This window comes from Cannabis sativa, chromosome 9 (assembly GCF_029168945.1).
Source record: "Cannabis sativa cultivar Pink pepper isolate KNU-18-1 chromosome 9, ASM2916894v1, whole genome shotgun sequence".
Taxonomy (NCBI): domain Eukaryota; kingdom Viridiplantae; phylum Streptophyta; class Magnoliopsida; order Rosales; family Cannabaceae; genus Cannabis; species Cannabis sativa.
Window position 1 is genome coordinate 5,893,808 of NC_083609.1, and position 27,133 is coordinate 5,920,940.

At 35.1% G+C, this 27,133-nt stretch overlaps 2 protein-coding genes across 3 annotated transcripts; one reads left to right on the top strand and one right to left on the bottom strand.

Moving 5' to 3' along the window:
* Positions 1-16,409: 16,409 nt before the first annotated feature.
* LOC133030831 (uncharacterized) lies at positions 16,410-21,201 on the top strand. 2 transcript variants are annotated; one of them, XM_061103744.1, is made up of 6 exons: positions 16,410-16,788; positions 17,614-17,816; positions 17,939-17,997; positions 18,092-19,897; positions 20,091-20,256; positions 20,383-21,201. In XM_061103744.1, exons 2-6 carry the CDS (start codon positions 17,696-17,698, stop codon positions 21,051-21,053), a joined length of 2,823 nt encoding a protein of 940 aa, XP_060959727.1. In that variant the 5' UTR covers positions 16,410-16,788; positions 17,614-17,695; the 3' UTR covers positions 21,054-21,201. The 2 variants fall into 2 exon arrangements, with proteins under 2 accessions (XP_060959727.1, XP_060959728.1); XM_061103745.1 differs by having other exon boundaries at positions 16,452-16,788; positions 17,658-17,816.
* Positions 21,202-23,349: 2,148 nt separating this feature from the next.
* Positions 23,350-26,998, bottom strand: LOC115702585 (transcription repressor MYB6). Its single transcript, XM_030629997.2, has 3 exons — positions 26,630-26,998; positions 26,387-26,516; positions 23,350-24,343 (listed from the first exon to the last, which is right to left on the bottom strand). The coding sequence occupies exons 1-3, from the start codon at positions 26,760-26,762 to the stop codon at positions 23,668-23,670; spliced, it is 939 nt and encodes a 312-aa protein (XP_030485857.2). The 5' UTR covers positions 26,763-26,998; the 3' UTR covers positions 23,350-23,667.
* Positions 26,999-27,133: the final 135 nt, after the last annotated feature.

Sequence of the window (27,133 nt, forward strand, 5' to 3'; positions counted from 1 at the left end):
CTTATACAAAAGTGGGGTAAAAAGTATCAACATATTTTTTATCCCACTTTTTATTTTGTAAAGTATAAAAAGTGGGATAAAATGTCCATTTTCTAGTAGTGGTTGTTTTTTGGGTTGTTCCACTGTTGTTTCGTTAACAAATCTTGGTTTCAAATTACACAAGTTAAACCAACTGCTGAATATTTGTTTGAGGTAACGAGAATGAAAAAATCATGGACAATAATAGTCTTACCTCCCATTGAAATGATAAATCTGGAAGACAAAGAAAAGATGGAAGTGTTGTGATATTTTGCAAACGCAAGTGCACGTATCGTGACAAGTAGTAAACTCACCAAGAGTGATGTCGGTCCTACAAGAATTGTAGTTAAGTACGTTAAAATAAAACTTTTACTTCTATTTGGTTGAATAAAAATTAAGAAAGGATTAAATCTAAAAAATAAAAACAGTGCAAGAATAAGCAATTAAACCAATAAGAAAATTAATAGTTAATAAAAACTAGGGTTTCGACTTCAATTATTTCTATTGATTATGACCTAATATGATTATCTCCCTATTATCAATTTCTATGCAATAGCATATTTACTAAGGTATTTATAGTCTTCTCAGATATATAAATCTCAATCACATGCAAACTTTCTACTCTCGTGATAAATTTAACAAGCTGTAAGTGTCATGTTTTGTGTGGCAAATTAGATATTGCTTTTGTTCAGTATTTGTTGTCTCTAACATCTGTTCTGCAGTTAGTTGCATCTGTTTTTCACTAATATCATTTTAGTGCCATGTCAGCTTTCTGCTAGTTTGTTAGAGTGTGCCAGCTGTACTTTGCTGGTTGGTTAGTTAGTCTGGTTTATTATCTTTAGTATATAAATTCGATCAAAACCGTTGTACTAACTAACTCTCTTCTGTTAGAATCTTCTTCTTGATTCTTGCTCTGCTAGGGCAACATATTTTTCTGTTTTTGTTTGTGCAGATTGAAGTTCGAGAGATCTTCTTGAGGTTGAAGATGAAGTTCAAATCTGCTTGATCTGAAGGGAGTTCAGATTCTTTGCTGAAGGTTGTTCAGCTGTGTGTTTCTTGTGTTTGAGATCTAAATGTGTTTAGATCTCAAAGCTTGAGGTTGTTCAAGCATTAGGTAACTTTGTATAAAAGTCAATTTAGATTACTTTGTTTGATTTGAAGAATCAGAACTGGATATTGTAATTGAATTGATTGTTTAGTGAAAGTTACTGTACCCGGTTCAAGGGAACCCAAGCACTACTCGGTTGGAATGCGTTTCCAATGCAGAGGAAGCTTGTAAATTCTGTGTTCACTGTTATTAATTTCTAATTCATAACATAGAATTAATCGGCTAAGAATCATCAATATGAACTGGTAGAAATTAGGACTTTCAATTGGTATCAGAGCCTACTTTTTCAAGTAAAGAAATTGCGATCTTGGATTTGTCCTATTGTCTGCACATCTTTAAGTTTCTCTGTCAATCTTTATCCTGTAATTTTCTGGAAAACTAACCCACCACGAGTCTCATCTCGTTGTGCAACAAAGTTCTTTGCTGAGTGTGTGCAGATCTACCTGAAATGGAAATGTTCAGAGAAGGAGGATCAACTTCCAGACCCCCCATGCTGGAAGGTTCTAACTATCCCTATTGGAAGACAAAGATGAGAGCTTTCTTGAAGGCTGTGGATGAACGAGTCTGGATGGCAGTTGCCGAAGGTTGGTCACCTCCTACTGTTACGGATGAAGAAGGGGACAAGATCAAAAAATCCAGTGAATGGACTACTGACGAAATGGAACGAGCCAATTTCAATTCCAAAGCTCTTCATGCCCTCTTCAATGCAGTCTCGACTAATCAACTGAAAGTTATTTCGAACTGTGAAGTTGCCAAAGATGCGTGGGAAAAGCTGAAAATCAAGAATGAGGGAACTGATGCTGTTAAAAAGGCTCGACTTCGATCTCTAGCAAAATCCTTTGAGAATCTGTCAATGGAGGAAGATGAATCCGTCTCAGAATTTCATGCTAAGCTGTGTGACATTTCCAATGAATCCTATGCTCTTGGCAAAACTTACTCCAACAAGAAATTGGTGAGAAAGCTACTAGGTGTTCTTCCAAAAAGATTCATGTCCAAAGTAACGTCTATTGAAGAAAGCAGAGATATTGAAGCACTTGATCTAGACGAATTGATTGGGTCACTCCAAAATTATGAGTTAACTCTTGAGAGATGGGAGAAAGGGAAGAAAACCAAGAGTTCTGAGAAGGAGAAGACCGAAATGGGAGTTGCTTTCATCCATAAGGAAGAAAACTCTAAGGAAGTTGATTTGTCTGAATCTTTTACAGATGCGAATCTGGCCCTCCTGGCAAAGAATTATGCCCGATTCTTAAAAAAGAACTTCAAGAAATCTAATTCTGGTAATAAGGAAAATTCTACTGGAAGGAACTTCCCTGGTCCTAACCGACAATCCCAACAACCAGAAAAGAAAGGAAAAGGGATTCAGTGTCACGAATGCTCAGGTTTTGGTCACATACAGGCAGAATGTGCAAATACACTTAAGAAAAAGAAGGCCTTGGCTGTCACATGGAGTGATAGTGAAGAAGAAGAGGCTAGTGATGAATCGAAGGATGATAAGTCTGTAATGGCATTTATGGTCAGGGAATCTGTCCCTGAAGAAGTTGAGGGAGATGACTCATTGTCTGATTCTGAATCAACAGCTGATGAGAAAAATAAGGCTTATGAGGAAATGTTTGCCCAATGGGGCTATATGGCTAAGAGAGTGAAGGAACTACAAGATCTGAACAAAGCTCTTGATGATAGTAAATGTGAACTAGAAGATAAGCTCAAGAAGATGACATTGGAGTTGTGTTCCAAAGACAGTGAGATATACAAATTGACTTCTGAACTTGTGAGAGCAAAGCAGTCCCTTTCTCATGTTCCCTCGGGCACTGCTGCACTGAATCAAGCTCTCCAAAATCAGAAGCCGTATGGAGACAGAACATCTATTGGATACAAACTGTTATACAATCAAGGGAATGATTTGACTATTGAAGATAACTCAGCTTCATCCTCTGGTGATAAAATAAAGTTTGTATCTGCCTCTACTACCATCAAGGATGATCAACCAGAGAAAAAACCTGATGAATCTAAGCCCAACTCTGTCAAAAGAGGTCCTATGAGTGAAAAATCAAGAGACAAACAGGTTGATCGATTTGTTCCAACGTGTCACTTCTGCAATAAAAGAGGACACATCAGGCCAAGATGTTACAAACTCCGAACTTACTTGACAAACCTTATCAATAGGAAATCTGGCCACGGTAATTTCTCTTTTGCCCCACAACACGGAACTAAGAAGAAGAGGAAATCCAAACGTAAAAATCTGGCTCTTGTTGCTCATACCTCCCTGTCAGCTATGAAAGATAACTGTTGGTACTTTGATAGTGGATGCTCACGACACATGACAGGTTCCTGCAATGATCTTAAGAACTTTCATTCATCCAAAGAAGGTTTTGTCACCTTTGGTGATGGAAATAAAGGGGAGATTATGGGGCAGGGTGATCTAGATCTCTTGGATGTCTTCTCTCTGACAGGCGTGCTATTCGTGAAAGGACTGAAAGCAAACTTAATTAGCATCAGTCAACTATGTGATGCTAACTATGATGTGAACTTCACCAAGACACAATGCTTAGTCTCATCTGATGGGAAAACAGTTCTCACAGGGAACAGAACGGCTGATCACTGCTATGTTCTGACCAATCAAGTAAAATGCCACAGGGTGTTCTTGGATAAACCTGATTTATGGCACTACAGACTGGGGCACCTAAACTACAGAGACTTAAAGAAGATTGTTTCCATCAAAGCTGTCCGTGGGATTCCTGAATTCAGATTGGGAAGAGATAGGGTGTGTGGTCCCTGCCAACAAGGTAAACAAATTAAGTCCTCTCATCCTCCTATAAATGCCCTCCTTACTTCCAAAGTACTGGAATTAGTTCATGTTGATCTAATGGGTCCAATGCAAACTGCAAGCATTGCGGGGAAACGGTATGTGATGGTGTGTGTAGATGACTTCTCAAGATACACTTGGGTGAACTTCCTCAAAGAAAAATCAGATACCTTTGGAGCCTTCTCCTCTCTGTGTCTGCAGCTGCAAAATGAAAAGGGTGTCACCATTGGAAAGGTTTATCGGGTCAGAAGCGATCATGGGAAGGAATTTGAAAACGACATATTTGCTCAATTCTGTAATAAAATGGGTATTAGCCATGAGTTCTCTGCACCTAAGACTCCACAGCAGAATGGGATTGTAGAACGCAAAAATAGAACTCTTCAGGAGATGGCTCGGGTCATGCTGTGTGCAAAGGGTGTGGCTATCCGGTTTTGGGCCGAAGCTGTGAATACTGCATGTTATATATGTAATCGAGTTCATCTGCGAACTGGTGCATCTCAAACTCCATACGAACTGTGGAAAGGCAAGACTCCTAATCTGAGCCATGTACATATATTTGGGTGTACCTGTTACATACTCAATGATCGTGATCATCTTGGAAAATTTGATGCTCGGAGTGATGAAGGAATTTTCCTTGGATACTCGACTAACAGCCGTGCGTATAGGGTGTACAACAAACGAACTTTTACAGTCATGGAGTCAATGAATGTAAAGTTTGACGACTTGGAGGTGTCAGACAATGGGGTTGGATCTGGAGAGGACGATTCCCATGACCCATGTATCCCATCACTCCCTCTGGTTACACTTAATCAAGAAACACCAGAGATAACACCATCTGACAGCCAACCAGTCTCATCTGCAAATGATGGTACCTCATCTGTTGATTCTATGGGAGATGACGCCATCTCAGCACCTCAGCCCATCAGCAAGGATGCAATGTCCTCACCTCACTCTCGATTATATAAGAAGGGTCCCCCGTCTTGGATTCAAAAAGCTCATCCTCCCACAATTGTCATTGGGGACCCAAATGCAACTATGGTCACTCGTCGCAAGGTGCTAAATGTTATTGCATTTGCTTGCTATGTGTCTCTGGTAGAACCTCAAAATGTAACTGAGGCTCTCCTGGATGAATTCTGGAACAATGCAATGCAGGATGAAATGGGGCAGTTCAAAAGAAACCGAGTGTGGATCCTAGTTCCTAAACCTGATGGAGTAAACATTATAGGAACCAAATGGCTCTTCAAGAACAAATCTGATGAGTTCGGGACAGTGGTTCGAAATAAGGCCAGGTTAGTTGCTCAAGGCTACAATCAAGTGGAAGGGGTTGATTTTGAAGAAACTTTTGCACCAGTGGCTAGACTTGAGTCTATTCGGTTACTGTTAGCTGTGGCATGCTTCTTGAAATTCAAACTTCACCAAATGGATGTCAAAAGTGCCTTTCTCAATGGAGTCCTACAGGAGGAGGTCTATGTGAAACAGCCCAAAGGATTTGAAGACCCGAAGTTCCCAGAGCATGTCTATAAACTCAAGAAAGCTCTATATGGGCTTAAACAAGCTCCTAGAGCATGGTATGACAGGTTAACCTCCTTCCTTCTTGCAAATGGGTTTGCCAGAGGTACTGCTGATAACACTCTTTTTATTAAGCTCTTGCAACCAGGTATTTTTGTAGCTCAAATTTATGTTGATGACATCATTTTTGGGTCTACTTGTGAAAAGGAAGTTGTCAAATTTGTTGATCTCATGACTAGTGAATTTGAAATGAGTCTTATAGGGGATCTGAGTTTCTTTTTAGGTCTACAGATTAAGCAAACTGATCAAGGTATTTTTATCTCACAGTCCAAATATGTTAGAAAAATGCTTGAGAAGTTTGGCTTAGATCACACTAAACATGCCCCTACCCCTTTAAGTACTACTACCAAACTTAGCCGAGATGAGTCTGGTGAGTCTGTTGATCCCACCCTATATAGAGGAATGATAGGTAGTCTTCTATATTTGACAGCCAGTAGACCTGACATTTGCTTTAGTGTAGGCTTGTGTGCTCGTTATCAAGCTAATCCCAAACAGTCTCATCTGTCTGCTGTTAAGCGTATCTTTAAATACCTATCTGGAACTTCAGAGTTTGGCTTGTGGTACTCCAGAGATACCAACATGTCTATTGTTGGTTACAGTGACTCCGATTGGGCTGGGAGCTTAGATGATAGGAAAAGTACGTCGGGAGGGTGTTTTTACTTGGGAAATAACCTTGTGTCATGGTTAAGCAAAAAACAAAACTCCATTTCCCTCTCCACTGCAGAAGCTGAGTATATCGCAGCTGGAAGCTGTTGTACTCAACTGATCTGGCTTAATAAAATGGTTACTGATTATGGGTTTCCACAGAACTCATTGGTCCTATATTGTGATAGTACAAGTGCCATTAACATTTCCAAAAACCCAGTTCAGCACTCACGTACAAAACATATAGACATACGTTATCATTTCATTCGACATATGGTTGAATCTAAATTGTTGACTATTACTCATGTGTCCACAGGTGCTCAACTTGCTGATTTATTCACCAAGGCTCTGGATGCTCACACCTTTGCTCATCTTCGCAACTCCATTGGAGTTTGCACTATCTGATCTTGTGGAAGTTGCATCTTACATGAGTCAACAACCTCTGGCTATGGTAAGTTGGTCAATATTCTAAGTCTAGGGAGTTCACATGGTGTTTGGATTATTAATTGGCTGTGTCTAGGGAAGAATCATTCACTACCCCAGTTGCAAAGGCTACCTTTCTTGGATGAAATGGGAAGAGCTATCCTTGTACCTTTGAGTGCCTAGGAAAGTTTGCTCCTTTTCGAGTCACTCTCAGAGAAAAATTTAAAGGATGACGGCTACATCTCCCTGAAAGAGTGAAAGCCTCAACTGGTTGGCAAAACCCAGAGTGTGTGTGTCTATCAATCATTAGAAAAAGGGAAAGAAACTTTTTAAAAAAAAATAAACAAAAAACTGAGGCAAGTCAACTCTCTTTTCTTTTGAGTGTCTTGTTTGAGATGAGTGAAGTGCCTTGATCAACTTCTTGGTGCTTCACATGAGGTCACTTCACACACAAATGGTAGTTGGGTGATTCATCCTTGCTCATATGTCAGTTGTTATCCTCTCATGCATATGATATTGATCCCTGTTGTTCTCAAATCTTATTGACTAACTTACCTGTGCTCTAAGTGCTGTTGTCCTGTGTAGGTGTTCTTTTTACAGATTGTCTTTCAAAGCATGGGTGTGTGTTTCTGAAGAGCTATTTTTTTTTCACAAATTGAGTGTCTGTTTTCACACGTGGTAATTTTCACAATTTTTTTTCTCTAAGTCGTTTTTTTTTTGGTACGTATTGCCTATCTCGAGTTGGGCTGTTGTTTTTTTTGTTCTTTTGTTAATGGGCTTGGGCTTCATTCTATATCATGATCAGGGCAGTTTGGTCTTTTTCCATAAATGGTAATAAATATCTGTTTTTACCATCATTTGTTTTCACCAAACTTGTCAACTCAAACTATTCATCTTCTTAAGCTCAGTTCAACTTCTCTAAGGATTTTACTGTGTTTGGGGTGTCTTGGCTGTGCAACAATGGGCAAAAAGGCAGGGCGTCTCGTGAAAACGTCTGCGTTAACTGGCGATGGCTCGTCGTCTCTCTCACCACCGGTCCAACCACACTCGTCTCCCACTAGGTCAGAATCGCCTCCATGCACACCAATCCCAGGTAAGCCTTCTTCCTCTGTAAGTCTTCCGAGAAGGTTTACTAGGTCAATGTCCATTCCCTTTGCCTCGACTAAGGCTCCTCCCTCCTCCACCACTTCCCCCATGCCTCACACTGAGTCTGACTCGTCTCCGCCCCCTCTGCCAAAGTCTCACTCAAAAAGGAAACATGTTTCCTCTGATGCAACTCCTTCGTCAGTGCCTAAGAAATCCAAAATTCCTGAACCTAGTGTGTCTGAGCAAAATCTGTCCAATGCACCATTTTACTCTAATGATAAACTGCTTAGATTTCAAGAAAATGTATGTCGTCGCCCATTGTGGCCTGAATACCGTGTTAAGCTCAAGCATTTTCCTAGAATTAAGGAGTTAATTGAGTCTCGTGGGTGGTCATTGTCTGTTACTCATCTCCAACCCCCAAATGAGAATCTGGTAAGAGAGTTTTATGCCAACCTTGATGAAAGCATTCTAAATAGGAAGAGTCAGTTTCTTTATCTAGCTTATATTAGAGGTAATAGGTTTCGGTTTGCTCCTTCCACCATTAGTTGTGTCCTGAAAATCAAAACCATCACCCATCCCACATTTAATGATGAATATAAACCAGAGTTTAAGGTTGTAGGAGCTGAGATTACTGGCAATCCTAATTTTGTATGGAATGGGAAGGAGTTACCTGTCACGGTTCTCTCCGAGTTTTACAGGATCCTTCATAAAATAGCCATGTCTAACTGGTGGGCCAATTCTCACATTTCCACAATCAACTACAATACAGCTAGATTTCTGTATGCCTTAGGTACTGGGGTCAGCATTGATCTTCCAACACTCATGTATGATCGAATTATGAGTTCTGCCTCTGCCAAAAGTATCAAACATACCCTACCTTATCCCAGCTTGATCAACAGAGTGGTTAAAAGAGGTTCTCCAGTTGTTTATGAGCAAGACAAACTTCTTCCGGTTCCATCCATTGGTAAATCCTTTAATCCTGTGCATAGCAAACCACTTCCACTATCAGTCATGGATGTTTCTGCTGTTGGGGCTTCACTAATGGAAGATTCACCTGCTGCAACAACTGTCCCTTCCTCTTCACGAGATGGGGCTGCTTCCACTAATTGGCATTCTCAGTTGCTCGCCACAGTCACTGATCTGGCCACCTCCTATGCTCGTGACCAACTCAGGCAACGTCGCTTTGAAAAATCGGTCATTGATGTTCTCACTGCTATGGCCAATGTACTCAAGGAATCTGAAGCTTCTCCAGCTGTTCATACTCAGGGGATTGTGTCTAGCTCTTCTGCAGATGAATCTGACCAGCATCAGCCTGCTCCTGGTCTCTCTCCATCTCCTGCCGCCCTAGACCCATCTGCTGGACAAAGTCAGCCACAAATGTCTGCAGCCACTCCCGTCCCTTTCTCTGCTGATGTTCAAGGTGCTCAGGGTGTCTCTTCATCAGCTGGCATTGACAAAGAGATTGATTCCTGGTTTCAACAAGGCGAGGATATTGGGACTGGTATTCAGGGGGAGTCGTCACACCTTTCTTTGTAGTCCGGGGGGGAGCCCTCAAATGTGGCAGCTGTTCAGGGGGAGCCTTCCAATGTGGCTCCGGTCTCTGCTCCAGATGGTGGTGACTCAAGGATTCTTGGTGCTCCTCTGGTGTCCTATTCCAGCAGTGATTGATTATGATCATCGAGGGGGAGTTATTTTACCTTTTGATATAAACTTTGTTCTTACCTTTTGATATAAACTTTGTTCTTACCTTTTGATATAAACATTGTACACAGTTTTTTTTTGGGTTTTGTGTTAATATTGTGGATACTGGCTGTGTTTTAGTATTGCGTATGTCTAAACTGTTGATGATTTCAATATGGTTTGTCGTTGATCATAATTTGCCAAGGGGGAGATTGTAAGTGTCATGTTTTGTGTGGCAAATTAGATATTGCTTTTGTTCAGTATTTGTTGTCTCTAACATCTGTTCTGGAGTTAGTTGCATCTGTTTTTCACTAATATCATTTTAGTGCCATGTCAGCTTTCTGCTAGTTTGTTAGAGTGTGCCAGCTGTACTTTGCTGGTTGGTTAGTTAGTCTGGTTTATTATCTTTAGTATATAAATTCGATCAAAACCGTTGTACTAACTAACTCTCTTCTGTTAGAATCTTCTTCTTGATTCTTGCTCTGCTAGGGCAACATATTTTCTGTTTTTGTTCTTGTTTGTGCAGATTGAAGTTCGAGAGATCTTCCTGAGGTTGAAGATGAAGTTCAAATCTGCTTGATCTGAAGGGAGTTCAGATTCTTTGCTGAAGGTTGTTCAGCTGTGTGTTTCTTGTGTTTGAGATCTAAATGTGTTTAGATCTCAAAGCTTGAGGTTGTTCAAGCATTAGGTAACTTTGTATAAAAGTCAATTTAGATTACTTTGTTTGATTTGAAGAATCAGAACTGGATATTGTAATTGAATTGATTGTTTAGTGAAAGTTACTGTACCCGGTTCAAGGGAACCCAAGCACTACTCGGTTGGAATGCGTTTCCAATGCAGAGGAAGCTTGTAAATTCTGTGTTCACTGTTATTAATTTCTAATTCATAACATAGAATTAATCGGCTAAGAATCATCAATATGAACTGGTAGAAATTAGGACTTTCACAAGCAACAGGCATTAAACACAGAAATCCTATAAGCTATCTAAACCATATAGGTACGCTCGTCCTATATCAAAATTCAGTTCTATTTTACTATAGCATAATTGACACTCTTCTCAGACCTCGCATCAAAATCATAGATAGTTAATTGGTGATTAGGCAATTAAAAATAGTTAAGCACGAATGAAATATAATACATAGAAACTAGGGGGAAAATAAATCATATTAATACCATAAAGTAATATCAAACAATATCCATCTAACCCTAATCAAGTGGTTAGCTACACATGTTCATGGAACCAAAATCACATATATTAACTTTAAGAAAGAGAAGAAAATAGAGAAGAAAAGAATGCTGAAAACCCTCTGAAGAATGCCTCCAGTATTGCAGTTAATCTTTGAAATTGGTGCGCTTAGTATTCTGCTCTAAATTCCTTCTCAAAAACTATTGACGTCCACTTTTTTATAGCCAAAAAATGATAAAAAAAAATTATAAAAATGCTGAAAAGAAAACCTATTCTGCTTAGGATTAGAACACCTATATTGCTTAGGATTAGAAAGGGCAGTGAGTTTTCTACTGCGTCGACTGATAGTATTTTAGCCATAACTCTTGATATTACTCGGAATTAGACGATTCAAGATGTTCCGGAAAGATAAAAGAGAGATCTAGAACTTTAGTGTTTTGAATTTTTTTTCAAAATCTAATCAGAAGATAGTCGAATTCAGGCTTGAAGTTTCAGCTTTATTTTCTTGCACAAATTTCTCTATTTTATGTATCATCTTTTTGTGAGATTTTTTTCATCTTATTCCTTTGATATTTTCTAATCTTCTTCTATTTTAAATCTGCAAAAATAAAAGATAAAAAGCGTAAAATTGCTCCAAACAATAGTAAAATTAAATTAAAAATACACTAAAAATTAATCTAAAATTAATACTAAAACTATCCTAACAGCAAGCTGGCGGGGAAAAGAAACAACATAACAAATGCAACAAATGTGGGGAGCTGGGAGACAACAAGAGAACATGCAGGGGAGAAGGCATCAAAAATGAAAAGAAGCAAAATAATTTAAAAACAACAGTGGAATAACGGAGGAAAACTGAACATATATTGGAGCATATGATACTGAAAAAAAATAACTTATATACAAATTTCATTATTTTTCTATTACTATCAAAAATAGAGCTGTTGACCGAGATTTTCGGCAACCGATTTAACAATATATAAGAAAGCTGTAGGAAGTTTAATGCATGAGATTTTTACGTGGTTGGGGCATTAATGAGCCTTAGTCCACGAGTCTTTTTTATTTATGAGAGTATTTATTACAGAGAATGTTCTTGGTAGTTTTTCTCTCTTTGATTCTTATGAAACCCAGAATTCTCGACCCCCGTCTTAATGTGTTTGGGGGGTATTTATAGTATTTTTCAGGGGTGATCCCTAGAACCGTACTTCTAGACTTTCTGTGTATTTTCAGTAGGGGCACACATTTCCAGCAGATATAAAATGGGAAATACATGGCCTATACCCTAGGTACCTTAGGGGTTAGGTGGATATAATCCTTTATCCCTTCTTAACTGATGTGATCCCTCATAAAGTATCCATCACTAGGCTTATTAATCATAGTGTAATAGCTGCAGAAGAGGGGTTACGCCGTCAGACTTAATGCTTATGGCAGTTTCAATACGTCTTCTCCCATACGACATTAAATGCGAGGTGACTGTTCAAATGGGGTCTGGTGCCTCCCGGAAGTGCTTTACCATAGCTCTATCTTTCGGGAGTACGTGGACCCCTCATATCTTCTCCGGGAGGTATTTTCTTGTTGATACTCTTGATAAAAAAAAGACTTAGTCAAATTTCTCAGAACCATATTTCTCAACTCCACGTGTCGCAGTCGTATTGGTCCACGTATTTTTGACAAAATTAAGGGCAACAAGAGCAGTACAGTAATATTTGAGGAAATATGATAAAGAAATGAAAGAAAACAACAGTAAAATAACCTTATAACAATAATAAAATAATAATAAAAATAAATCAGTAACAAAAAAGGTAAGTTGAAGAAAGAGGGTGGACTTGGAAGTACGGTAGAAATGGAGCCAATGCTTTGAGACTAAAGAGATACTGAAGAACATGAACTTAGTGGGAGTTTTTGAAAGATTTCTACAAGAAATTCATCGCAGTGCAAGATCTCCATCTCTCTCTCAAACACACAACCCTGCTCTTTTCTTTCTCAATTCTTCTTCTTCTTCTTCCTTCTTCACATACATCTTTTTTTTTTGTTACCTACTACAAAAGGAGAGGGTTAGCTTTTATTTGGGTAATATTGTAGACTTCAAAAAAAAAAAACAAAGAAGATGATGAATAGGAGAGAAAGAGCTCAAATACATGAAAAATAAATAATGTGTGTGTGTGTTTAGTGATTTTTCTCAAGAGGAATATATATTATTTTAGGAAGGAAAACATCACGTGGTGGGTTGTTGCCAAAATTTTGAAAAAAAAAATTGAAAAACATATAATAATGTGTATAAGAGGTTAACATCAACTTTAATCATCATTTAAAAAAATTTGACACAATTTTCTTGGGAATGAGGAGATCATGTGATGGGCTCTTGCCCAAATTTAAAAAAAATAAAAAACATAAATAATGATGTGTATGAGAGGTCAACATCAGCTTTAATCAACATTTAAAAAGAATGATAATTTGCGGCCAAACTCCCTATACTTTGAGGTTCGTTACAGATTAACCCCCTTACTGAAAAAATTAGGGCTAAACTCCCCAAACTCCACAATGGTTTTGGTCAGCACTCCTTCTGTTAATTTTTGGTTGTTAAGTGCCAAATAGACCTGCCACCGTGTATGCAAGTGTACACGTGGCAAATTTTTATTAGGCTACCTAATATTAATAATTAAAAAAATAAATTAAAATATTTAGAAATTTTAAAAAATTAGAAAAAAAAAATTAAAAAATTAGAAAAAACTCATTTTTTCTTTTTTCTTTTATTCTTTTTCCTTTTTCTTTTTATGCTTCTTCGTATTGATTCTCCTTCTTCTTCTCAGTCCCAATTCAAATCTAAAAACCCTAATAGGGACATTTATACACAGAAATATCGACAAGATTGTAAAAAAATTATGGGAAACTCTAGATCGGAGCTAATAGAGAGAGAGAGAGAGAGAGAGAGAGAGAGAGAGAGAGAGAGAGAGAGAGAGAGAAAGGCAATCAAGATTGGGAGAGAGGAGCTCGGGGGTCCTCAGCAATGGCTCTTGGCTCGATGGTCCTCAGCGACGACGGTACCTGAGTCTTGGTCCTGGGTACCTGCATCGAGAAAGAAAGAAAATAGGGCTGAGAGAGATCAGAGAGAGAGAGAGAAGAGAGGCGATTAACTTACCTGGGTCGGGGGTCCTCGGTGACAGCGGCTGGCACGGTGGTGATCGGCGACGACAGGGTTTGGGTCCTTGGCTCCTTATTTTGCGGCGGTGGTTTTTTGTTGGGAAAAGGAAGAAGCAGAAAAAGAAGGAGAAGGAGAACGAAGAAGAAGAAGCAGAAAAAGAACAAGGAAAAGGAAAGAAAGAAAAAAAGAGAAAAGAAAAGAAAGAAAAAAGAAAAAAGAAAAAAAAAAGAAAGAAAAAAAAAATTAATTTTTTAAAGTTTTTTCTAATTTTTTAAAAATTTTAAATATTTTAATTTATTTTCTTAATTATTAATAGTATGTGGCCCAATAAAATTTCACCACGTGTATACATGTGTATATAGTGGCAGGTTTATGTGGCACTTAACAGCCAAAAATTAACAAAAAGAGTCGTGACCAAAACGATTGTAAAATTTGGGGAGTTTAGCCCTAATTTTTTAAGTAAGGGGGTTAATCTGTAATGGACCTCAAAGTATAGGGACTTTGACCGCAAATTACCTTAAAAAGAATAATAAAAAAAATAAAGAAAATAAAATAATGGTAACAAAATAGCATCAAATGGTAATATGCATAATTTTATACTCTACACAATATACAACATACAAAAAATACAATAAAAAAGTATAAATAAATTTTTAAAAAAATAGTATGTGGTGTAATTTTTTTTTTTTTCTAGAAAAATGTATTTCTTTGTATGTATTGTAAAATATAAAACATGATATTAAATACATGGTTTTTTTTAAAAGAAAAAAAATTATTTCGTTCGTATGTATTGGTAAATCTATTCTATATAAAGTGTACCTATATAACTGAATTTTTGGTTTATGAGAAATTCATGGGTGTGACTTTTTATTAATATTTGATAAAATAATAAAATATTATTTATATATAATAAAATAATAAAATAAAAATAAAATAATTCCCATTTAAACTGATATTTGATATTTGAACTGATATTATTTATATATATACAATATTATATATTGTTCTCATGTGATATTATTTAAACCATAAATTTACTATCCTATTTTAAATTTAATTAAAACCAACAAAATATATATACCTAATCTTGTACGTATATCTCTCATTTTTTCTAATTTTTTTTTATTAAAGTTAATTATTTTAAATAAATAAAAATTCATAATAAAAATCTAATTTCTAAATTTTCTCTATTACTATACTATTTTGAATTTAATTAACAACAATAAAATATATGTATGTATATTTTTTCATTTTTTTAATATAAATTTTCTATATACATATATATTTATACAAAAAAAAAAATAGAGATAAAAAATAGTAGTGAAGAGATCCAAAAAATTTCACATAAGCTTCAAACACACTCCAAAAAACGTATCATTTATAATTCTATGTGTAACTAATTTATTTGTTTATTTGGATGATTTTAGTCTATATATCTCAAATTATACTTTTTAATTTTTATAATTCGGTTATAGCAAGTAAGAATATTTGGGTTTATGTGTAATCATAACAGTATATATAGGGCTTTAGTTGAGCATGAATTGTCCATTTGATTTTGTTTTAAGTTTAGATTTTACAATTGTATTTGAATACTTAGCTATATATATGTGGATCTTGAGTTTATCGGGTTAATTTGTTAAAAATATATGTTTACTGATTTGCTCAAAACAAATATACATAAACACATATATTTTGTTGAATCCAAATATACATAAACACATATATTTTTTTGAATCTATCATGGAGTGCTATGAGATTGATGAGAGGCTTCAAGAGAAGAATGATATTAAGATAAATTTGGAGAGCATTGCTTTGTTATAATATTACTTGGAAGCTATCATATTTCTTGTTTTTTGTATTCTTTCTTTCATATGTCCAGTTATATGCCTGCTACCCATATTCTTTATAATTTTATTATTACCGGCTCGAGTTAAGTGTCCATAGTAAGTGTGTAGCATTATTATTTTTTAAATATATTTCAAGCTAATCTCCATTTCCTCTTCTCTTTCTGCAAATTTTAAATTTGACTTTTCACTATTGATTTTTAAATAACCCCACACACTAATTAAAATTAGTTTTTAAACTATTTTAAATTATATGATTATTTATTGAATCTTTCTCAATTAAATTATAGAGCATCTAATATAAAACTAAGTATACGTGCCTTGCACGTAACTTTCTTCTAGTATATAAAATATGTATTAATATAATGGGGTTTTTTAATAAAAATTAATTATAATTTCTATATAAATAAAAAAAAAATCGATCATTTTTAAACTAAAATAATTATCTTTTATTTTTTAAAATTTAATATTTGGTATTTTTAAAATAAATTCTATCGCCACAAAATAAGTTTTGGGATTAAGTACCAAGTAAAATAAAAATATTAAAAATTTTGTCGCAATTTATACTAAAAAATATATTTTAGGGAGAAATTTTCTTTTTTCTTTTACCAAATAATCTTTGCTTCTCTCCATCACTTTCTTTCTTCCCATTTTTTTCCTTGTAAACGACATGTCGTTTTCCTATTGAAACGACAGAAAAAGTTTTGAACTTGGAAAATGACCAGTAACCAAATAAATTAGATGTACACGTGGCATGTTGCTTCCTACAATTTAGGCTGCTAGTGCTGACCAACGACGGCGACATACAGACAAACCAAAAAGCAAGTGATGAGCACGTGTAATAATTTCATTGGATAGTGATTTGAAAGACTATAAACTCTAGGTAACTTTATCATAATCGAGGAGTCCCGTTTGGAATTTGAAATCAAGCCCCCCTCTCTCCAAAGAGACGTTATAGTTTGTTTTTTTTAACCTTTTGTTGCAAATTATTTTTATAATTCCAAAAAAATAAAAATATATGAAATTTCATATATTTGTCTTTCATTTATTGCTTCAACTTGTATGCTTCTTTCTCACTACACAGTGAGAATCTCTCTCCTCTCCTCTCTCTAATTGTTTGAATGAAGAAAAGGGTATCAAGAATTTTCCATTTTGATAAGTGGGTTCAGATCGTCTGTGAATTTTAATTGTTGGGTCATCTTTGTCTTTGAAGCTTACTCTCACAAAGTTTCGGCATATTTATGGGTGATAGAGACGAGTTAGCTGGCATTGCTTCCTGATTTCACGTAAGTTTCTTGCTTTTTCTCTTTTTTCCTTTCTGGGCCTACAAGCTTTTTGGTTGTTTGATTGGTTTTGTGTGTGATTTTTTGTTTTTGATTTCTGGGTTAATTTTTTATGCCAAGGTTTCTGTTTAAAATTTTCCCAGATAATTTGGGACAATGGTAGCTCTGTGTTGATTATTGCATTGTTTGTTAAGACACTTTTTTTCTGGGATGTCTTCTACTTATGTGGTTGACTTGAATTATTTACTAATGTTGTAATGAATTTTATCTTTTTGGGTGCATAGAAGATCCAAGCTTCTCTCTTTCTCTCTCAATTGTCTAACAACATTTTGAGGGCTTATAGTAGTTTGTAACTTTGTACTTTAGTATACACTTAATTTGGAACTTTGGATCAAATAGGATGAGTTAGTCCGCTGTGTTTCCTTTTATGATTTTGAGAGAAATCAAGATAGATATGGCAGAGTAGAAAGTCTTATTGATGGGTTTATGAGTTGTATGCTCAATGTTATAGGACACTTTACTTCAATATAAATCTACTATAAATGCACGAGTGTTTTTATATTTGGACAAATTTCGAAAAGTGGTTCAATTTATGCTAACAAATAAGAGGAAATGATTTGCAATTACAAAGTTTTGTGCTTGAGATAATATAAACCAAGACAGATATGGCAGAGTACAAACTCTTATTGATGGGTTTATGATTTGTGTGCTCAATGTCATAGGATACTCTACTTCAATATAGTTTATTATCGATGCATTTAAGTGTTTTTCTTATTTGAACAAATTTCAAAAAACGGTTCAACAAGTCATATGCTATATCTCTTGCAGACAATTGTTACAGAATGTGTTTCTAATTGCCTCCACTGCAATAGATAAATGTTAAAGTAGCCTTGTTTCTTCTTCAATAAAGATGGGGTTTGAGAAAGAAGGTTCAAAAAATGGAGCAGGTTATGTTGGTGGTTTCTTTCATCTCTTTGACTGGACAGCAAAATCACGGAAAAAGTTATTCTCAAACAAGTATGATTTACCAGGTACAAGCACATGTAATATGGCACTTGAACAACTCTATTTGTTTCCTTTCATTTTATAGGGTCTTAATCTTGGTTCTTCTTGGTGGTTTAGGTTATAATAACTTTTCCTTTCATTTTATCAGAGCAATTTAAGCAGGGAAAGAGGAGTGATGGGAATTTGCCAACAACTCGTCTATCATTGGTAGGAGAGCAGCTAGCTAGCTATCATTTCTTTCTATTGCATCTGTCTATTCGGTGATTGAATCTATGATTGTATGTGCTTATTGGTTTTGCAGGTAGATGACGATGAAACTGGAGTAGGGACAAGCTTCAAATGCAGTGGTGAGTACAGTTGTGCTTCATCAGTTACGGATGAAGACGGAAGTAGAGCTCCTAGTGTAGTAGCCAGGCTAATGGGGTTGGACTCTTTGCCCACTTCTAATTTTCAAGAGCCCTACTCTACTCCATATTTTGATACTCAATCTCTTCAAGATGCTCATTACCACAGAAGAAATTTTGAATATTACCAGGACAATCAAATGATGTTCTCTGGGAACATGCTTAGAAAGGATGATGGTGAAAATTCCTCGAATTTAGTTGAGTTCAAGCCCAAGAAGACACCAAGCAGGCCAATTGAGAAGTTCCAAACTGAAGTTTTACCCCGTAAATCTGCTAAGTCCATTCCAGTTACACACCATAAACTTTTGTCTCCTATCAAAAGTCCTGGATTTGTTTCGAGTAATAATGTGGCTCACATAATGGAAGCTGCAGCAAAAATTATTGAGCCTGGACCTCAAGTTACTACCAAAGCCAAAATGCCTCTTGTAGGGTCTTCTTCCATACCCTTGAAGGTTCATGCTCTCAAAGAAAAGGCGGAGGCCACACAAAAAGTCCCTTTGCTCGGTTCTTCGTCGGCAACCATGAAAGTACAAAACTTAAAACAGAAAGTGGAAGCTGCTCATAGAACATCCAGGCTTGCTGAAGTATCTCAAAGGCCAGCTGAGTCAAATGCTGCCAAGTATCTTAAGGGACAATCAATGAACAAGAGCTGGAATGGATCTGTTGATACTCCTTTCAAGATCTCTAATAAAGAAGAAGGTTCTTCTGGTCTAAAGAATAAAGGAAAGTCTATTTCACTTGCTATACAAGCAAAGGTCAACGTTCAGAAAAGAGAAGGTCTCAACTTAAATAGCTCTAGAAGTGAAGTGACCCCAAGACAACAGAATGAGCATAAGTCGTCAAGTCCAACCTTTCGAAGTCAACAGAATACTCAAAAGAATCTGAATAAGAAATCTTCTTCACAAAATTCTTCCATTCTTAGGCAAAATAATCAAAAACAGAACTGCCTAGGTGATAAAGATAATTCACTTTCAAAGCCGCTGGTTTCAAACTCGCAGGGTAGGAAACTTCTGTCCCGAGATTCGTCTCCTGTCTATCAGAAAGGATCAAGTAGAAGTAGTGGGAACTCAAAATTAGGATCTAGGAAGTCAAGCTCGCAAGTGGAAGGTGAAAAGGAACTTCCTTATTCTAATAATAGGAATGTCCCTCGAAAGAAACGGTCAATAGATGGGGATCTTCATTTCAATAAAGATCAGATTGATGACAAAAGTTTGAATGCCAAAAACCAGAAGCCAATAAAATCCAGTTGGGCAGAAGACAACCGAAAGAAAGGCATGGATGTTGTTTCTTTTACATTCACTGCCCCACTTACAAGATCAGTGCCTGGTTCTGAGGATCAGCTTGGACATAGAAAAAATGGTTATTCTGGGGACCATCAAGGTAAGAGGATGCTGCTTGATTCAGACAATATGAAATTATCTTCTCTGGGATACAATGTCATAGGAGGTGACGCTTTGAGTATGCTTTTGGAAGAAAAGTTAAGGGAGCTAACTTTTGGACTAGAGTCTTCTTCGAGCCGTGACTCTGTCAAAGGAGGGTCAGCTTCAAGTTCTGGGCCACATTTAGAAAATGTGATATCTACACCAAAGATGAAGGAGCAAAAAGACCAACAGTTAATGGCTGATGACAAATTCAGTGGCCAATTTGACTTTCAATTTTCAACCAGTCGTCCACCTATGTCTAGTTTTAAACCAAAATTTCAGGTATATGGTCCTGATCAATTCTACTTTACATTGTTTGTCTTTAGCTCTTTTTATAAGCTATCATTACATTTGTTTAAGATTTTTAGAAAGTCAGAACAAAGTTGTTATTCGCAAAGAAAATACCATAAACATGATTTTGCACCATATAATCTGATTGTAGTTGATGAAACAAATATGATATTCATATTCTCAGGGGGATAGTGAGATGGATGATTATAGAAGCAATAACTTAGAACCTGGAGGAAAGTTGCAAAATGGCCGACATTCTAGTCCAGTGACTCCAGTCTCTATCTTGGAATCTTCATTTTCTAATGAAAGTTGCAACTCTTCAATTACTACAGATAGTAATAGTACTGAAGGTATAATTTTTGATTCTCTTCTCTTTTGTTTTCAAAAGGAAGTTGTTCCTTTTGAATGATGTATAATAAGATTTCAGATGTTTTGTACAGATTAATCCTTAGCATTTTAAGTATTATTACTTTCAGGAAGCAAGTTGTGCTCATCTGTTCAAGCTCAAGAAGCTAGTAGCTTGAGTTTTTTGAAGAAATTCCAGCCACTAGAAGCTGATACAGAGCTGTCAGATTCAGCCTCTTCTACCTCTACTGGAAGTTTAACAAGAAAGCGCGCAACCACATTGATCATGTCCCATCTCTCGGAAACAACAGAGTGGGAACTAGAATATGTGAAGAAGATATTGTGTAACATAGAGTCAATGTTTAATGAGTTTGTGATGGGCCGTTCGCGTGATCTTATTAACCCTCGTCTATTCAATGTTTTGGAGAATAGAAAAGGGCCATTGGACCGTGATGTTGGAGGGGGGTCTAAGATGAGAAGGAAGGTGTTGTTTGATTGTGTTGGGGAATGCTTGGACTTGAGATACAGGCGTTGTTTGGGCGGAGGATACAGAATGTGGATGAAAGGAGTAGCAATGGTGAGAAGAAAGGAATGGTTGGCTGAAGAAATTTACAAGGAAATCTCAGGTTGGGAAAGCATGGGAGATTCAATGGTGGATGAACTTGTGGACAAGGACATGAGCAGCCAGTATGGAAAGTGGTTGGACTTTGAAGTTGATGAATTTGAATTGGCAGTAGAGGTTGAAGCTCAAATATGTGATTCATTGATTGATGAAATAGTTGCTGATATGTTACAATTTTAATGCCTTTGCCCATTTTGCTATTCTCATTTCAACAAGTGTAAGTTCATAAATCTCTCTTGCGGATCTTCTAAGTTTTGGATTCTTGATTTGTTAAGTCTGTGATTAAATTTGTATCTTTGTGATTAAATTAATTTGTTTGGTCTCAAAATGTGTCTTCATTTTTAGTATGTCTTCTTTTGTTATTGTTATTTTTATTTTGACAAGAAATACTGGATGTATTGTTTGTGAGGAGGAGACTAGACTAGAAAATAATGGTTAATTAAGTTATGATACAAAAAAAAGGCAGTGATATTGATCCACAAGTAAAGTTAACTTAAGTAAAGCACATAGGGAGGGATATAGTACCATTAGATCATTAGATGGGAAATTTGATTTTCTATACTTAAAAAATTTTAAAAAAAAAATTTAAACCAATACATTTTACACTACAAAAGATATAACACTTTTTTCAAAACCCTAAAAATAACCCCCTCATAATTCAAACCCTTTCTCTCTCCCTGAAACCGAATGAAAACAAAAAAAAAAAAAAAGGCCCAGGTCCGACCATCGAACCACTCTCTCTCTTCCTCTCTCTGAAAACGAATGAAAACAAAAAAAAAGGCCCAAGTCCGATGGTCGGACCATGGGTCCGATGGGTCCGATTGGTCGGACCCCATGGTTCGACCATCGGACCTGGGCCTTTTTTTTTTCATTCGTTTTCAGAGAGAAGGGGGCTGGGGCTGGGGCTTCGACCGTCGTTGGGGTTGGGGCGGCGATTCGTGGGTGCCGTGGGTTGAGCGGGGGTTGGGGTTTTCGTGGGTGCCGTGGGTTGAGCGTGGGTGAGGGTCGTCGGGGTTGGGGTTTTCGTGGGTGAAGGTGGTGGCTGCTGTGGGTTTCTCATGGGTGAGGGTGGTGGCTGCCGTTGGTTGCTCGTGGGTGAGGGTGGTGGGTGCAGACAAAGTCGGCTGAGAGTTTGAGGGAGGAGAGAGAAAGGGTTTGAGTTATGAGGAGGGTATTTTTGGGGTTTTCAAAAAATTGTCATATTTTTTGTAGTGTAAAATGTATTGGTTTAAAAAAAAATTAAGTTTTTTAAGTATAGAAAATCAAAATTCCCCATTAGATTATCATTAGAGCATTTTTAATAGAGTGCTGAATAGATAGTGTATTGCTATATATTAGCATATTTAAAAATAATACCACTCTAATAATATTCTAAAATGTGTGTTAAATTTGCAATATATTAAAAGTTGTGCTAAATTTAACACAAGATTAGAGAAATGTTTAAGGACCTCAATGTATCAATCACCACAAGAGAGAGTAATTTAATATTAGGTCTTACACATTTTGATTTTATAATTGACGTTAAAATCGTTATGAGTATTGTTATTGGGTATCAGTGGTAGGGTTGTTCATATAAACCGGAAAACTGCGGTTTAAATCCGGACCACTACAATCCGAACCATTGTAAGCCGTAACCGGAGAAACCGTTTTTGATGGTTTGGTCAATCCGGACCGTTTACATCGTAATGGTTCGTAATATATAATTAACGGTTAAACCGGACCGGACCGTTTATAATAAATAATTAATTTATATATTTTTTTATATATGACTATATGTGTAATTTAGAACTTTTTGTGTGTCAAGTTTTTTATTGCATAAAATTTTAGATTTTTTTGTTATGTTTGACTTTTGAGAATGTTTTTATATCATTATTTATATCTTATAGATCTATTGCTTATCATGTTATATATATTTTTAGAAAAATGAAATTAAAAACTTAGTAAAAATAGTACAATTACTAAAAAAATATGAATAATTATCAATTCCACATAAACCGTGGTTTCGAACCAAACCAAACCGTTCTTAATGGTTTGGTTTGAGAAATTTTTTAGTCTGGTTTGGTTTCTAATATTGAAAAAACCGTTATACTGGTTTGGTTCAAAACTTATGAAAATTCGAACCAAACCAATCCATGAACACCCCTAATCAGTGGTGCCTAACACTTTTTATAAATGACGCCTCTACGATTGGTTAGCGATACTTCTTAGAAGTTATTTTCTTAAGTTATATGAGACTTTATACTTAATTACATCTATAGTGGTATAATACCAAGGAGGATGCTAGACACCAATAGTGTCTTTTAGCATTTCTCAATCGTTAACCACTCACAATGCGTCATATTAGTAGGTGTTTTTTTTGTCTGTTAAAAACTTAGTCTAACAAAACAACCATTGTCAGAACTATTTACATAAAACAAAATATGCATATATGCATGTACAGACGCTTTAAAATAAACATACAATACAGCATTGGAAGTTGGAAATATTACCATATGATGGAGACATTTCATTAGTAAAATAATAAATTACAACAAAAGAAGAAAATAAGGGAAAATCAATTCTGAAACTAGTAATGATTTTTCTTTCTTTCTTCTTCTTAATTAGCTCTACATCTCAAAAACATGTCAAACCTTTTCGAGTGAGCAATCAAATCTGTTTACGGCTTGTGAAAAAGAACAAACTAAAAATAACATTTTTTTTTTCAACTCATCCAATCACACTATGTAAAACTAATACAAACATTATTCGAAGTGGACATTAAATTGTAGTATGTTTATTTTGTGGTGTGATCATCTCATGCATGATGCCCTTCAAAATTACCATTTTCCCATAAAGAAAACAATCTCTCTCCATCTTGATCAGAGGAGTAGTCATCCCAATCCCATATCCCATTATTATTATTATTAATGTTATCATGGGTTTCAACAACATAATATTCTTCCCACTTCCAATCAAACCATATTCCTTCATCTTCAAACCCAACTGAGCTGTTATTTATATTATTAATATTAATGTCATCACTATCCATTCCAGAAGAGATGCAAGTGTGCCATTCCTCACTATGATGCTCCTCCAGTACACTACTACCACTACTCAAAACGCATGTCGTTTTGTCATGATCATGATTGTCGTTCTTCTTTTCTGCTTCATCTAATTTATTACTCTCTTTGACTTCTTCTTCATCTTTTTTTATAGTAGTTGTAGTAGTAACAGTTTTGTTATTCTTTTTCAAGGATGATTTAGTTGTAGGAGCAGTATTTCGGGCTCTACCACCTCTTCTCTTGTTAAATGAAGCTAGTTTTGCTAAGTTATGAATGATGGCTTGAGATGAAGAAGATGAAGATGATGATGATGATTCGTTAGGTAGTCGCTTGGTGAAACTGTAGATTTTTCGACTCAAATGAGAGTTCCAATAGTTCTTAATCTCATTGTCTGTTCTACCAGGTAGATGATCGGCTATCACTGACCACCTTCATATAAACCAGTAATTAATTAATTAATTAATTAATGTTAATTTAACAAGCTCATTCATTTAATAGCTTATTAAGTCATATAGAATCAAAGCATATATATATAGAAATGTTAAAGGGTACCAGCACCATCCTATGTGTCAATATTGTTATTAGTCCAACTAAGTATTGGGTCCATATAATTTAATATAATAGCTTTTAGTACTGTATCGCTAGCCAATCGCAACGCGACATGTCGAGAAAGTGTTAGGCACCACTAGTGCCTAATAGCAATACTCATATGTATAGTAGTTTCTTAGGCGTTTGGTTGGGAGGAATGAAAATATAGGAATGGGAATGAGAATGGGAATAAGAATAGGAATAGGAATGGAATTGAATAAAATTTAAAATGAATACAAAAATTGATAAAAAAATCATTAAATTTTTTTTCTTGTTACATTGGAATGGTCATTCCTTTCTTTTTAAAATGGAATAGCCTTTCCACCAAAATGGTGGAAAGAGTATTCTATTGGAATGCTATTCCAATACTTTAAAATGCAGCCAAACAAAGGAATGAAATAAAAATTGTTTTCTTTCCATTCTATTCCATTCCATTTCATTACCTCCAACCAAACGCTACCTAGTGTCATCACCCTAAGGCTAATTTCTTATTTTTCTTATTTTTCTTACTTTAAGAAATTCTCAATATTTTATATTATCGAAAAATAAAATTTAAAATAATCGAATGCATAAAATAAAATAGGCACCATATAATAAAACAAATTGATTTATAATTAGTTATACACTCAAAAAAACCCTCTAAATTCATATATATATATATGAGTGATTAATAATTACATTAAAAATGTAACTAAAATAATTATATTCTTATGTAACTTGCTATAAGAGATTACTAACAGTTACATTTTTAGATTCAAAATAATTATAATTAATTATATACATTTAAATTAAATTATTTTTTAATTAAAATATTAATAAGACATTTTTTATAATTAATATTTATAAATATCTTTTATTTTTTATTTATAATGAAATAAATAAAATCAGACTAGTATCAATTACAAATAAAATAAATACACAATTATCGTAATTACAGATTTAATATAATCATTAAAACCCGTATATATTATATATTATGCTAGTTTTGTGGTCCTTTTATATAATTGATGAAATTTATTAGTAGTTGACAGTTGCTAGCTATATATAGAAAGACAACAAAAAGCTTTAAAAGTAATAATCCAAACATGTCATTATACGTAGTAAAATTATATGAGAATCCATTTGGGAATCTGAAGATGCGTATAAAAATATATTGAATTATATGTACGTGTTTATTTTCAACTAAACAGTAGAAACAATAATTTGGTGACTTTTTCTGTCAAAATAGGTGGTATAGTACTGTATAAGATAATGTGATCTTTTAACTGTAGAAGCATTAAACAAACCAAATTTCATCTAGAAATAACTATTACAAAAACTTTTCTTAAATGTAATATTGTTTTGACCATTTTTGGTAAAACCTCCAAATCAAGTCTTTTTCAAGCCGGTTTGTTCATTTTTATATCCACAAAAAATAAGGAGTATGTTCCCACAAAATACAAATTGACCCAAAATAGACTTTTGATTTGGGAGTTTAATGAAAAATGGTTAAAAATATTTTTGTTATGTTCACACTTAAAATAAAATAAATTATATGTAGATGAGGAAGTAGGAGAGAAAAATGAAAGTTCTTCAATGGGAGAGGAAAACAAGAATGGACAGAAGTTACAAATTGACTATGGGGGCATGTTCAAAACAGTTAGTTGCGCCTCTATAAAATAAAACAAAATATCAGCGAAACTAACTATTTGAATCATATTTTCGGCACTTTAAATTACTCAAACAATCTCAAAAAACAGACCTATTATAAATATAATGTATACCTTCATAGTTTTTTCAATATAATGAAAATAAGAAATGTCCGTACAATAGATTTAAAAGTGATGTTGTTACCTTAAAATTTCCAAATATATATAAGCAATAATTGGAAGAGAAAAAACACACCTATTACCAAGAGCATTATGTAAGTTGACAATGGTTTCCTCTTCTTCTGAAGTAATATTACCCCTTTTCAAGTCAGCCCTCAGATAGTTTATCCATCTCAATCTACAACTTTTTCCACACCTAAGCAACCCTGTTTTTTAAATAATAATATATAGTCAAATATTCATAGATTTTATTATATGTTTTGTTGGTATAAAATGTAGTATATATTCATATATATATATATATATATATATATGGTACCTGCATTTTTGGGTAAAGATCTCCAAGAGCCTTCACCATGAGTTTGAATGTAGTTGGTCAACACTTGATCTTCTTCAGCTGTCCATCTTCCTTTTTTTAAACCCAACTTCTCACAACATGGTGCTCTTCCCATCTCTCCCACACCTATAATGATCTTAATTATTTTCTCTGCAAATTTTTCTTTTCAGACACAAAAGATCACTAAGACAATAAATAGAAACAGTAGTTAAAAATATGCCCTATAGACTAGACAAAGACAAAACTCACTTATATGTGTATATATATATATACATGACAAATGACACAACACGATGAAGTGGCTCATAATACCCCACGAACAACACAAATGTTAAACACCATGATACATTAAATGTATGTGTATAAATACGTATATATATATATATATTAATATCTTTGTAGACGTATATATAATATATCTTAAAGTTAGTCACTTCATATAGTTGAAATGAGAGACTTTGGCTTTTACTGAAAATAAAACAAAAT

Coding starts and splice junctions, on each gene's coding strand:
- LOC115702585 (XM_030629997.2), bottom strand. CDS start 26,762: ATGGGAAGAGCACCATGTTGTGAGAAGTTGGGTTTAAAAAAAGGAAGA. Junction 26,517..26,629: donor ATCTTTACCCAAAAATGCAG/GTACCATATATA, acceptor TTTAAAAAACAG/GGTTGCTTAGGTGTGGAAAA. Junction 24,344..26,386: donor CATAATGCTCTTGGTAATAG/GTGTGTTTTTTC, acceptor GTTTATATGAAG/GTGGTCAGTGATAGCCGATC.
- LOC133030831 (XM_061103744.1), top strand. CDS start 17,696: ATGGGGTTTGAGAAAGAAGGTTCAAAAAATGGAGCAGGTTATGTTGGT. Junction 17,817..17,938: donor AAACAAGTATGATTTACCAG/GTACAAGCACAT, acceptor TCATTTTATCAG/AGCAATTTAAGCAGGGAAAG. Junction 20,257..20,382: donor AGATAGTAATAGTACTGAAG/GTATAATTTTTG, acceptor TATTACTTTCAG/GAAGCAAGTTGTGCTCATCT.